The sequence below is a fragment of the Phacochoerus africanus genome, chromosome 16, assembly GCF_016906955.1.
Source record: "Phacochoerus africanus isolate WHEZ1 chromosome 16, ROS_Pafr_v1, whole genome shotgun sequence".
NCBI lineage: Eukaryota > Metazoa > Chordata > Mammalia > Artiodactyla > Suidae > Phacochoerus > Phacochoerus africanus.
Window position 1 is genome coordinate 42,258,444 of NC_062559.1, and position 13,400 is coordinate 42,271,843.

At 56.3% G+C, this 13,400-nt stretch overlaps 1 protein-coding gene across 8 annotated transcripts in view; it reads left to right on the forward strand.

Moving 5' to 3' along the window:
- CRHR2 (corticotropin releasing hormone receptor 2) overlaps positions 1–13,400 on the forward strand; it is a 44,280-nt gene that overhangs the window by 12,004 nt on the left and 18,876 nt on the right. For 6 of the 8 annotated variants that reach the window (XM_047763608.1, XM_047763605.1, XM_047763607.1 and 3 more), the window contains exon 3: positions 3,192–3,317. In XM_047763608.1, the coding sequence (XP_047619564.1) occupies positions 3,192–3,317 (126 nt within the window). Of the gene's footprint in view, positions 1–2,756; positions 3,038–3,191; positions 3,318–13,400 lie in introns of those variants that run through there. The other 2 variants (XM_047763613.1, XM_047763612.1) reach the window with 2 other exon arrangements.

Sequence of the window (13,400 nt, forward strand, 5' to 3'; positions counted from 1 at the left end):
TTATAACTCAGAGTGAACATGTCCCCCTGTCATTAATTATTCAGCCACCGCGTCGCTGGGGAGGCTGCCTGGCAGCCGCTGTGGGGACGACATCATCCTTCATTATCCATGCCCCTGAGGCGGGAGGTACAGGTTGTTAGGATGCCCTTGGACTTCAGAAAGAGTTTATCAGATGGATGCACTTGATAGGGATCGCCTTTTAGGTGTCCACTGATTGAACAAATGCATATTAACTAACATGAAGTTCAGAAACGAGTAAAACCAAACAACCAGCTGTTTAGACACACCACATGTGATAAAACCAAAAAAAAAAAAAACCTAAGAGCAAAGGATGATAAATGCAACATGGAAAAGAATGCTCCCTCTGAGGAAGCCAGATATAGATAAATTTGTAAATGGTTGGTAATGATCCAGTTTTGGATTGGATGATAGATGCATCATATGTGCCAGTACATACAAACCTCCATAAAAGTCTAAAATAAAATCAAGTTGGGATGTATATGGGCTAATGATGACAAGGAGTCATGAATCAAAGACCGTGATCAATTAAATTGTCTGCCCCTGAGGTCCAAATAAAGGAAAAACACACATAATCACAAGAGACTTCAAGCAGACATTAAATGGATTATGTGTTTTATTCATCGCGGAGGAAACTAATAGAGCATATATTTACTGTAACTTGTAGGGATATTATTTTTTCAGACCATAGGCAACATAAGTGCCCAAATGGAATGGAGGATCCCTTGAAATAACTCTCCAATCCAACACACACACACACACACACACACACACACACACACACACACACACCAGGGCTGGTTAAATGGGAAAAGAGCCTTGGCTGAGAGACAGGGCTGCTGCCCAGGCATTTGTTCTTTCAGTGGTGACTCGCTGAGCACAGGCCTGGCGTATTCTGATGGGAGCTGGGGACTGGTTAGTGAACACAACCAGCCCTGCCCTCCAGGAGTCACAGGCTGGTAGAAGAGACAGTAGAAAAACCAACAACCTTGATGTGACATAGACCAGGCCCAGCAGATAGAGGCACCAAGAAAGGCCACCCATCCCAGATAAGAGAAAGGACACCTCCTTTCTAAGGGCTAAGCTGAACATTAGAAGGATGAATGGGAATCTGCCTAGGGTTGGGACTGGGTCTCAACTGAGCCTGGCCTGCTCCTGGCACTGCTTATTATAGACACTAAGGGATCTCTGCCTCTGCAGCTACCCAGAGCTGAGCCAAGGGCTCTGTCCATTCAAAGGCAGAGGACAGACCTGGCTAGCTGCTCTGCACCTTGTACCTGTCAATCAGCTGGCCCTGGAGAGATTCCTGTGCTTGGCCCTGGCCTCGGTGCTCTCTGGCTTTGCCTGGACAGTGACCGCAGCATTAACACGGAGGCTGGGGAGATTGGAGCACCCAAAGGCAGCCCAGCCTGCCTCTTCCCCTCTCCCTGCTCAGGTCTTAGTGCAGGCTCAGGGTGTCTTAGCCTTCCCCAGCAGCTTTGTTCCCAGAGGGGGCTGGCAAGAAGGGTTAGGACCAGCTCTCCTGGGGCCTCCAGCCCAGCTGGGACTGGAACCCAGCTTTCCCTGCCCTCTAAAGATGGAAACACACACACTCACACATGCATTCATCTTCCTCAGCTTTTGCATCTCAGAACTCGGAACTGGAGATTCTCTGGGCTGGGAGGGGTGTCTGAGAACATTTCACTGGTGGAGAAGCTGCCCCAGAAGAGGTGAGAATTGGGGGACATGCAGAGAGAGTACAGGCAGAGGCAGACCAGAACCTAGCCTGAGATGAGGTGAACTATACCCCAGCCCTTGTCTCCAGATTCCCCTGCTCAGCCGGCATGAGCAGCGACCCAGTGTTGGCATTTGGCAAATTATGGAACAGGCAGCTCTGAGGGGCCTGGACAAATTCCAGATAAAGGTTTTTAGCTCCTCCGCACTTGCTGTGAGGCCTGGTCTCCCCTACACACACACACACACACACACACACACACACACACACACACACACACACACACACGAGAGTTCCAGATGGCCCTGCCCAAGCCCTGAGGAAGAGGGGTTCTCACTTTATTCCCTTTTGAAGTCCTCCAGATAATTTCAGCCACTTTCTCTCCAAGCCGGAGACCTGAGATCATCCCTGCCCCCTGGCTCCTGTTGGAAGCCACCCACCCACTCCTCTCTCCGGTCCCGCCTCACCAGGGCTGGTTCTCCCAAATCCCTCTCCATCCCAGACCTGGCCCAGGTCTGCACTGTTCAGGCCGCTTGATCTCACTAGACTCTTCCGGTGGCCCAGTGCTTCCCTCGAAGCCCCTCCAATCCACTTCCTTCCCAGAGGCCACCGGAACTTTTCTAGAGGGCGGCTCTGCACGTGGACTCTCTGCTCCCCCTGCTCCCTCTTCCCGTGACCTCACTCGGGGAGAAAAAACCCTCAGGCCTCCAGCCACCCAATTCTGGCTCGGTGGGCACCCAGTTCTGATTCCTTCGCGGGCGGGCGCGCTTCGCTGCCCTCTGCAGCCCCGGAACCTGCCATCCTTGGACAGGGCATTCAGCCGCCCTAGGCCCACCCTCTCTATCCCCGCCGCCCTCCCCCAGCCTTTGGCGGAGCCTTCGAAGGCGGCTCGGGACAGGCGGGTGGGCCGGGGGCGGAAGCTTCGGCCCCGAGGAGAGGAGCCACCCGGCCCCGCCCCCGATACCGCCATTGGCCGCGACCGAGCGGGTGGACTCGCAGCTCCGTGCGCTCCGCATCTCCTCTCCGCTGAGGTCCAGACTTGGCAGCTTCGGGCGCAGCGCCCGGAGGCTGCCTGGCAGGTCGGGGCTGAGCTGGCAGGACCAGGACTCAGACCCCTCTCGACCTCTCACTCTCGAACCCAGCCCCCGGCTGCCAAGCCGAGCGCACACTCACACTCCCTCCGGGCGCGCGGCTCCGGGGCAATGGACGCGGCGCTGCTCCACAGCCTGCTGGAGGCCAACTGCAGCCTGGCTCTGGCCGAAGAGCTGCTCTTGGACGGTTGGGGGATGTCCCTGGACCCCGAGGGTAGGCAGGAGGCGAGCGGACCGGGGCGGCGCGGGTTCCTTCCCTGGCGCGCTGGGTGCGCCCAGGGCCCCGCGCTCCCGGCGCCCTACGTCCTGCGGCGCCCCACGCCCCCAGCACCCCCTCTGAGCCCCGCTCCGCGCTCTCCCGTCGCCAGGTCCCTACTTCTACTGCAACACGACCTTGGACCAGATCGGGACGTGCTGGCCCCGGAGCGCGGCCGGAGCCCTGGTGGAGAGGCCGTGCCCTGAGTACTTCAACGGCATCAAGTACAACACGACCCGTGAGTGCCCCCCGGACCCTCTGCCGCGGGCTCTACACCCGCCTCCCAGGAGGGCGGTTTACAGAGCGGCAAGGGCTCCTGACCAAGCGTTGAAGACCGCCGAGGGCCATGGCACCTCATACCGCTGGCGTTAAAAAGACCCCTTAGAGTACCGGGGCGCTGTCTGCCCCTACCCCCCTGTAGCTTCAGACCTCAGTAAGGCAGTGACTTGCCCACGATTCTCGTGCTCCATGCGCTGAGAGCCCAGGAAGGGAGAAGGAAATACTTTCTTTTGAAGATAAATCTCTCTCACATTATATATTCTGGGTGCCTGAAGTTTCCCCATTGGGGTTCCTTTTGTTTAGCCAATTTCCCTCCCCCCTCACTTCCCCCGGGGCGGTTGGGAGGGGGCCATCTACACGGTCAGGGTGAGGGCAGCCATCAGGCTCTGCTAGGGAAGAGGAGAACTGGAGGCAGGAAAGGTGGGGTGCGTCTTGTGTTGGGAACGTATGCAAAGCATAGACATTTCTGGACCAGAGTGTGGCGTGCATCCTCTTTCCTACCCGGATGTCCCCAGACAGGCCCTCTGGGCTGTGAGTCAGGGGCAGGTGGGCAGTGTTACTCCTGCTACCCAGGTGATGCAAGGTGTCTGAATCAGGACCACCACCCCCCACCCCCCTGGGGGAACAGCCTGTGCCCTCCTTCCTCCCGGCAAATCACTGGCTGACTCGACAGTCTGGGGAGATGGCAGAAGAGGTTGCAGGTGGGGTCGTGCAGTGTGGGCTCTGGGAGTGGCACAGGCCTGAGAAATCCCTGTGGAAGGTCTGATGGGGGCCAAGTGGGAGTGTCTTGTGAGGCAGTGGGGAGCAGCAATCACTAGCCCACCCTGAATGGCCACTCATATCTCCAGCCCCACCCCACGAGCAAAGAGCCTTCTGAGACACTGGAGGGGGCACGGCACCTGTTTTTGTCTGAAGCTCCTCATCTTGGAAACATGGTAGCAACCTCTCTCTGAATGTGTGTCTGAACAGTGGCACAGGTCCTCTACAAACACACACACATACACGCACAAGCCTGCCCAAGCTCAGGCCTTCACCCAGTGAGAAGGTTAGAGGGCTGGACGTCCTCACAGGCATCTGATGCTAAGGAGCATCCCCCTGTCCACACCCTGGAGGAGGAACACTGTGGTGGGCCCAGAGGGCAGCTGTGCTCAGAGGAGTCCAAGGGCAGGGGTGCCTCTGATGCAAGGAGGTGGGAGAGGCAGCAGGGCTGCCAAGGAACATTTCTGTGTCGTCTGACTGTGCTTCCTATCCGTGATTAAAACAGACGCCCTGAGTGCAGGGGAGGTCCCAGCCCAGGAGATGCGCAAACAGCAGGAATGGCTTCCGTGCCCCTTCCCAGTCCTGAGGTTATAAAACTGTATTTTTAGGATCTTGCGAGCGGGGTGGGATGGGACAGTACAGGTCAGGGTCTCTGATTCAGTCTGAGCCTGGAGACTGATTGCTAAGTGAGGTGATGAGGCGCCACCACCCTACACAGCCTGTGGACCTGAGGCAGCTCTGCTCTGCTTGCTACCCCAGCCTGAGCTGTCCCCTTGCTCCGCAGCCAGCCAGGAGCCCCGAGGGCATGGATGGCCTGGGTCTTTTCTTCCTAGCCAAGCTGAGCCCAGTATTCAATCCGTTTATTGAACAGCTACTATGTGCCAGCCACTGCATTGGCATTGAGGCCCTCACTCACAACTGCAACAGATGAAAGGAATAAATACAGAGTGATTAATGCCCTAGTGGGGGAGTGCAAGGGGGCCGTGGAATTGGGGGAGGAAGGGGGAAGCGGGGTGGGGAGGATGGACAGGAGGTGCCAGGGACACCAGACCCCCACTCCCCTCATGTCAAATGAGAAGCTGAAGAAAGGTCAGGGAGCCCCCGAGGTTGACCAGTGCAGTGCCAGTTGGCCCCCCTCTTAGTGATGAACAGTTTTCTTGATTTGGACTAATGCGCTGCCAGCCCTCTGACTGCTGGGGAATGGGAGACAGTGGGAGACGGTGGGAGATGATGGGAGACGGTGGGAGCAGGAGCAGTGTGGCCACTAACCCGCAGGCCAGCCCCAGCCGCGCTGGGAAGAGCAGAGGCAGCTAATGGCAATGGCAATGCGGTGATTGATTTCTCTCCTCCCCTGCCTCCCGGCCACTGCTTCCTCCTGCTCTGTTTGCCTTTCCAGTGGAATCTTTCCTGTGGAAAGAGGGACACAGGAAGGAAAAGAGCTCCTAGGAGAAGCCCAGGGGAAGAGGAGGAAAGATCCCAGCTCCTTTTCTGCCCACTTTGGCTGTGCTGCAGCCAGACCCCCATGGAAGCTCATGCTTTAGAAGGTGGGCATTGCTAGAGGAGGATGGCAGCTTAAGCATCAGACCTTGTGAACTTTTAGTCCACTGAGCCGAGCAGAGAGAATCGGCCACAAAGCCCCCAAGAGTGGGTGATTGTCCAGGTGCCAGTTACCAGAAGAGCTTTGTAGCATGATCCCCCTCGTTCCTGCCTTCTCACAGCCCCCTGGGATAGGTACTGCTCTTATGCCCATGCTGCAGATGAGGAAACTGAGGCTCAGAGACACAAGGGAACATTTCAAGGTGATCATCAGCTCCCACGCACCAGTGTGGGCAGGGGATCCAGAGCTCTCATACTTACCGCCAGGCAGCACTACCTCTGTGAGAGAGAGTTTGTGAGTAGGACTCAGAGGGACAAGAAAAGACTCCTCCCTTCACCCTGCAGGACCAGGGAGGGCTTAGCCCTCTGAGCTGGACTTCTGGGGACAGGTGGGGTCTTAGCAGATGACATGTAGTAGGTTTGGGAGAAGAGCTGGGATCTACTTTGCGCCTGAGGACTGGCCAGTGTTGTGTGGAGCACAGGAAGTAGGAGCAAGAAGCAGATGAGACCAGATGGGTGGATATGGGGGGCGGGGGGATGGCACAGGGCATTGCAGAGGGCTTCACCTTTGGTGGGGGGGGGAGCTCGGGGGACCTCATGAGCGGAGGAGCTCAGCTTTGGGGTCCAGAGTCTCTGGAGGCAAGAGGAGGGATCAAAAGGCTACTGTAACTGACCCAGGTCAAGTGGAGGCTGTGGGAGCAGAGAGGATGCAGTTGGCTGGATGGTGAAAGCCCAGCAGAGCGCCTGGGGCTGGAGACAAGGTGTCAGGAGTCCCTGTGTGCTTCGCTAACAGCTACAGTTTAGGGAGGGCGGGAGGCCGAGTCAGCGCTGTTATTCTTGCCCAGAGACTATTTCCAGATACAGCGAAGATGGCCAAGGGAAGAGACTTGGCCAAGGTCACATGTGCTAGTCCATGAGAGAACTAAGTTGTGTCCATGTGTCTGAGTCCCTTCCAGGGGTCTTCCTACCGCCTACACCGCTGCTTCAGTGGCCTAGTTTCTGAGTTCTGGACTGTCGTTTGACCTTGTTAATTCATTAATCCTTACATTGACCTTGTTAATTCATTAATCCTTACACTCACCTGATGACAGAGCCATAATATTTTATCCTCATGTTACACATGGGGAAACTGAGGCACAGAGCAGTTAAGCAGCTTTCTCAAAGTCACACAGCTTGAAACAGAATAAGGATTGAACACAGGCTCTGCTGCCTCTCAAAAGCAGTTCTGCGCTGCGGGGTTAAAAAAGAGAAGGAGTTTGTCGAAAGGATGTCGGGGAGCTTATGGAATTACTAGGTGGGTAGAGAACTGAATATGGGGTCCCCAGGCAAGGACTCAGGGCAGAGCTGGCCCTGTGAGAAACTCTTACTCTCCCTGAGTGGGACCTGACAGCTCCATGAGCCCTGGCCACCAGAAAGACCACAGCTCTGCTGTCACCACTGCCGTGGGTTCTTAAGCTTGGTTCCCAGGAAGTTTCCCCATCTCCACTGTGTGGGCCCAGAGCTCACTGATTCCCTCAGGGCAGTGCATCGGATGGGGTGGGGGGAGTGGAGCTTTGGGCCCCCAGCTCCAGGAAGGTGGGGGCCTGGCATTTCAGCTCTGTGGCAGAAGGTGTCCTCTGCTTCCCCCAGGTTGTCCCTGAGCCCACAGGGGAAGCAACTTCAAATCGTGCCCCCCCCCCCAGCATTATCATAAGGTCCATACGCAGTAGAACCCAGGGCTAGTCCCACCCCCTTCCTGGGCCTCGGTTGCCCTGTCGGTTGGGAGAGGGGAAGGCGATTAGCAGCAGTGGCTGGTTTGGCCGGAGGTGGGCGCTGTGTTCCATGTTCCTCCCACCTCTCGCCATTCGGCGCCTCTGCCCATCTTTCTGTGTGCGACGCTCTCTGTTGCTCTCTGTCTCCGTGGCTTTGTCTCTGTTGCTATTTTTGTGTGATTCTGTCTCTGTCTCTGGGTGTATTTTCTTTCCGTCTCTTTCTGTGTATATGTCTCTGCGACTGTCTCTCTCTTGTCTGCTGTGTCGCTCTCTCTCCCTCCCTCCATCCATCTTCCCTCTCCACCGTCTCTCTCTCCTCCCATCCCTCATCCTATCTGCCCACCCTGGACTTTCCCTGTCCCCATGGTCCTCGAGGCTGCAAAGGAGGGTCCTGCTGCCTCGTGGGCAAGGGCATCTTCCCCCTGCAGAATCACTAAGCCCGGCTCGGCTCAGCCTCGGCTCCTTGGCCTCAGGCTCCCACCATGTCCTGCTGCGAATGGCGGGCCAGCTGTGGTTGCAACATCTGCAAGGACAGGAGAAGAGACACCCCATTGAACCCTACCCCATGGGGAGGACTGGGGTCCCGCTTCCCAGAACCCCACTGTAAAGACGTGCTGAAGCCCTGGTTGTGTTAAAATGGAAACACGTGAACGAGGAGGTTGCCAGCCGCAGGGTCTGCTTGTTTGTGCTGAGGAGACGGGGGTGGCGAGAAAGGCTGAGCCCAGGCCACCCCAAAACCAGGTTCACACAAACCAACCATCAGCGATGGGAAAGAGGGGCTGGTGGACACTGGAGCACTCCCGGAAGGTTTCCTGGCTGGGGTAGGAGTGGGTCTTGAAGGGGTTTTTTAAATTTTAATTCAATTTAATCTTTTATAGTTGATTTGCAATGTTCTGTCAATTTCCGCGGCACAGCAACGTGACCCAGACACACATCTACATCCATTCTTTTTCTCACGGTATCCTCCATCATGTTCCATCACAAGTGATTAGATACAGTCCCCTGTGCTAGACAGCAGGCTCTTGTGGCTTTTGAAGGTCTTAAAGCCGTGGGGACATCACATTTGCCAAGGGCAGGCCTGGTGCTAATGTGGAGCCTCAGAGAGGGTCCCAGATAGAAAGCAGAGGAATAGAAGCGGGGGCTCCAGAAACTCAGGTCGGTGGGCGCAGTCTCCAGGGAGACCCAACCACACCCTGAAGCCTGAGGCTGTGGAAGGGTCAGAAGTTACCAGTGCATGAGAACTGTCCCCTGCTGGGAGAGAGGGGAAGTGGGACAGATATGCCATGGCCAGGTCTGGCTGAGGGAGCCAGGAGGAGAGACAGCAGAAAAGGATGGCCCCCTGGTCACCCAGACACCTCACTGCTTCCCAGCTGCGGGGCTGTTGGTGCTCAGTCCACCCTCCCCTCTCAGCCCTGCTGCTTAAGGCTGGGAAATGACCGGTCCAGAGAGGAAGGCACTTGCCCGGGGTCCCACTGAAAGCCACGGCCCGGAATAGCCTCTGCTGGCTCGGGGAGCTCATGACCCATGCTCTAGCATTTTCTACCTCTGCAGGTGTGGGGCCCGGACAGCTGAGAAGTGTAACAGTGGGGTTTCAGCTGTCCCTCTGCCTAAGGACCTTTCATCTCAGAGAAGACCAGAGGTGCAGCCACCCCCTGACTGTGTCCCCTCCCCAGGAATCCTCCAGCCACTTAAGGCCCTTTCCCTGACCAGGCTCACCTCTTATTGGGTTTGTGAGTGTGTTGCCCTCTCTCCACTAACAAGCTCTTCCAAGAGGCATAAGACTCAAGCCCAACTTCTAGGGGCTTCTGTTCTAGAGAGAGAGACAGATTCTTAAAGACAACTTTGTTTGTTTGTGTTTTAGGGCCGCACCCACAGCATGTGGAAGTTTCCAGGCTAGGGGTGGAATCAGAGCTGTGGCTGCTGACCTACACCACAGCCACTGCAACACCAGATCCAAGCCATTTCTGGGACCTACACTGAAGCTCATGGCAACACTGGATCCTTAACCAACTGAGCAAGGCCAGGGATCGAACCTGCGTCCTCATGGATACTAGTCGGTTTCATTACCACTGAGGCACAACAGGAACTCCCAAAAGAGAACTTTTTGATATTTGCTCTTCATTGAAATAGCACAACCCAGGCTGCAGGAGTACGTGGGAGATGGTTGATTACAAAAGAGGGGAGAGGGAAGCAAGCTGGGAAGACTTCATGGAGGAAGTGCTGTGGAACAGGGCCTTGGAAAATTGGGCCAGTGATGTGTCGGGTGGAAGGGAGCATGGGAACAGAGGTGGGGAGGTGAGGTGGGTAGAGGGAACAGAGGCCAGGTTATGGAGACCTTGAATGCCAGACCATAGGCCTCAGTTCTGTTAGCATTAGAGCCCCCATTGCTAGTCCATAGCATCATGATAAGGACTAGAATACTCTGGAAGGATGCTGCTTGATGTTCTAAATCTGAATCCAGATTGACTGGGAACGCTGACCTTGTCCCTGTCCTCCCCTCCCTCCTGCTCGTGAAGTCAGAGTCTGCAGAATCCTTCCTTGCCCACTTCTGCCTACAGCCCTGGCAATACCAGCAGGCCCTGGCACCTCCACAGCAAAGCGCCACCCCCTCTCTGTGACTCTCAGAGACCGCCCCAAAGGGCCGCACATGCAGTTCACCCACCTCAAAGCAGGTGCTCTAGAGTCTGGCCGGGATTTCCTTTTACTGTATCCGCAGAGGTGGGGCTTGGGGTGCGTAACAGCAAGAGGAGCCCAGATCCAGCTTCACCTGAGCCCATCTAAGTCCTGGCTGTGCTGTGATTCCCTGAGTAATGGGCAGGCCCACCCCATCCAAGCCGAGGTTTCCTTATCTGTGTACTGACCACATGGGCCCTGTCATGGCTGGGAGACAACGCTGCCTTGGCTCCCCATGCACAGCTGGGCTATTTTCAACAAGGCAGGTAGAGGGTGGTCTGGGGTCTGAGTAGTCACATCCTGGGATCGTGTTCTTGAGGGTCCCACTCACGCCACGGAAGGTTTTCCTCATTCTGGGGTGCTGTGGCCTCCTGTCATCCCTGAGAAGCACTGCACTTCTAGGGTCTCTGGGTGATGTCTTAGGAGGCAGCAGCCTGTCTATACTTAGAGGGTCTGATCCCCAAAAGCCTCTGGAGAGAAGCAGCCCCGTGGGCTCTAGAGAGCCCTGTGTTCACAGGAGGATATAGGATTCTGCCAGCCAGAGATGTCTTCAGACCTCCCCCCCCTCCGCCACTGCCATCAGGTCATAGAAACTAGGGAAGCCAGGTCTAATTCTGTGTGTCTCGCTTCTGGTCAGGTTCTTCTCTTTGGGCTTCAATATCTCTGTGGGAGGCGGGCAGTGAGCTGGATGAGTCCCCGTGGCCCCCTTCCCCTGACGTCCTCTGCTCCACAGCAGCCTCTGCGCCGGGGTCCTTCTCTCCTCCCTCTGCAGGCAGCGTCATGGTGACGAGCGTTGCTAGGGATGACCAGAAGGAGGAAGCCCTGCCCAACAGAGGCCGGAGCAGGGGGCAGCCTCCTCCTCCCACTTGCCCCTTCCCGGGGGAGGCCAGGGCTCTCACACCATCACACCTCTTCCCTTTTTCCTGGGCCCAGCGTGGTCTCCATTGAACTGCTTCGTGCCTCCTGACTCAGCTTCCTCACTGTCTGCCGTTAGTGTAGACGTTTACCTGCCATGCCTACTCAAGGATGGAAGCGTATCATGGCTGAAAAGCCCTTGGGAAACAGGGAGCTGAAGGCTTTGGGACATCCAGAGTGGACAGGGGGGCCTGGAGAGCAGTGTCCACGCAACACTGAAGAAATGGGAAGGAAGTTCCCTTCTCTCGTCCCAGATGTCACAAGCAGATGGCCCTGGGGAGGCCCTTCCCAACCGGATGACTGGGTTGATGATGGCAGATTCCCTGTCTCTCAGCCCAGCAGACTGGTTTCACACTTGAGTGGTTGGTTCTGAGCTTGGGTGAGCGCCACCAGCTGCCCCCACCTCCACCCCCACCAGGGAGCTGTAATCCCATCTGGATCAGGACAGGAACCCTCAAGCTGGGCCCCAGAGCACACCCGCCTAGTTAGCTGCAGCAGCACCGGAGCCATGCAGGAGTGTTAACTCAGGGAGACACACCTTGTTTGGGAAGCTCAGGAAAACAGTGCTGTTGGCACGATGGCTGAGCTATGTTTTCTCAAATGGTCTTTTAATTGAAGGTGAAAAGAAGTTTGTCCTGTCCACTGCCTGGTCCAGGTCGTAGATTTTTCCCACAAAGGGTAAGAAAAGTGACCTAAGGTGAAGGTCAGAGCTTTCCAGCAGGGCCCCAAGCCAGACGAGAAGGAGATGGCTGGGTCTGGAGTGGTCCAGCTCCAGGGAGAGGCAGTGAGGGGACTGAGCGGGGATATGGGGCCCCTCAGGCATTTTCCGATCTGGGGGTCCAGACCCTAAGTGGCTAGGACACAGCAGGGATGACACAACTGTCTTCTGGAACACAGGGTAGCTGGAGAGCCTCTCCCTTCTAGAAACACTGACTCCAGGGTCTCCCATGAAAAAGTGTCCCGGGGAGAGAGAACTAGTTCTGCCTCTTCATTGCTGGTGACCCTGGGCACGCCTCTCCCTCCTCGGGATTCTTTAAACCAAGTGAGGGAAAAGTTGCTTCCCCCTCTTTCGTTTCTCTTTTAAGGCCACACCTGCAGCATCTGGACGTTCTCAGGCGGGAGTGGAATCTGAGCTGCAGCTGCCAACCGATGCCACAGCCACAGCAACAGCCAGATCTGAGCCGTATCTGCAACCTGTGCTGCAGCTTGTGGCAAGCTGAGCAAGGCCAGGGATTGAATCCGCATCCTCACAGAGATGTCAGGTCCTTAACCTGCTGAGGAGCTCCAGTTTCCTCCCCCTTTTAAGTTCCCAAGGAGATTCCTGCTGCCTCAGCTTCCAATGCCCTTCTTGCCTGGAATCTAGAGGATGCTAGATGTGCTACTTCAGACCGACGCCCCCACCCCACGAGGTGATGGACTTACCATGTCAGCAGTTCTGGCAGTGGGGCTCAGCCTACCTGCAGCGTGAGCGTGAGACTCGAGATGCCTCCTGCATGTGGGACTGTTTTGCATTTGCCATGCCGCATGGCAGAGCCTGGGCATCGGAGGGGGCAGACCGTCCTCTCGGCTCACTCGGAGCCTCTCATTCTCAATTGGAGTTCCCCAGTCACCTCAACAACTGCACCACCTTGGTCCATCCTGAGCTCCTGTGTGCTCAGCTGTGGGTAGCCTTTAAGAAAGGACCAGAGGAGAGGGTGACCTGAGCCTTGCCCAACCTCCCCCCACCCCCCATAGATAGCTGGGAAAGCACGACTCAGAAGAAATCAGTGAGAGAACCTTCCCGACCCAGCATGAGCTAAGCTAGCTGAGCCCTCCAGGGGCTGGAGCCATCCTGGAGGCACCTGGAAGGACTAGGACTGAAGCTGGGCCTTGAAGAGGGGTGTGAATTAGTTTGACCTTCTTGGGCTGGGCCCACAGCCTTGGGCAGAATGTGGGGGTGGGGGTGTTTGATCTTGGGAGCTTCCCAAGGTCCCCACCTGCGTTTGTGGTGGGAAGTGGGGAGTGGGATTGTTCTGCTGTCCATGGTACCGAAAGCTTCAGGGACCTCATGCCTTCAGGAACTACTGCTTCTGGCCCTTCCCATCTCCTGCCAGCATCTTCCCACCCTCACTTCTTGTCACTTTCTTTCCAGACATCCCTGACCACGTTGTTGTCCCTCCACCAGAGCCCCACTCATCCCCTACCTCTTGTGCTCTCTCCTTCCTAACTCCCACCAAGAGTGGTCCCTTGTGGTCCACACCTGCCATGTGTCACCACTTTGACTATCAGGGATAGACATGCGGACCTAGGGAGTGCTTAAAAGTGATGTATAGATGTTTGGGGTTGTCACAATGGCTTGAGGGTACTAC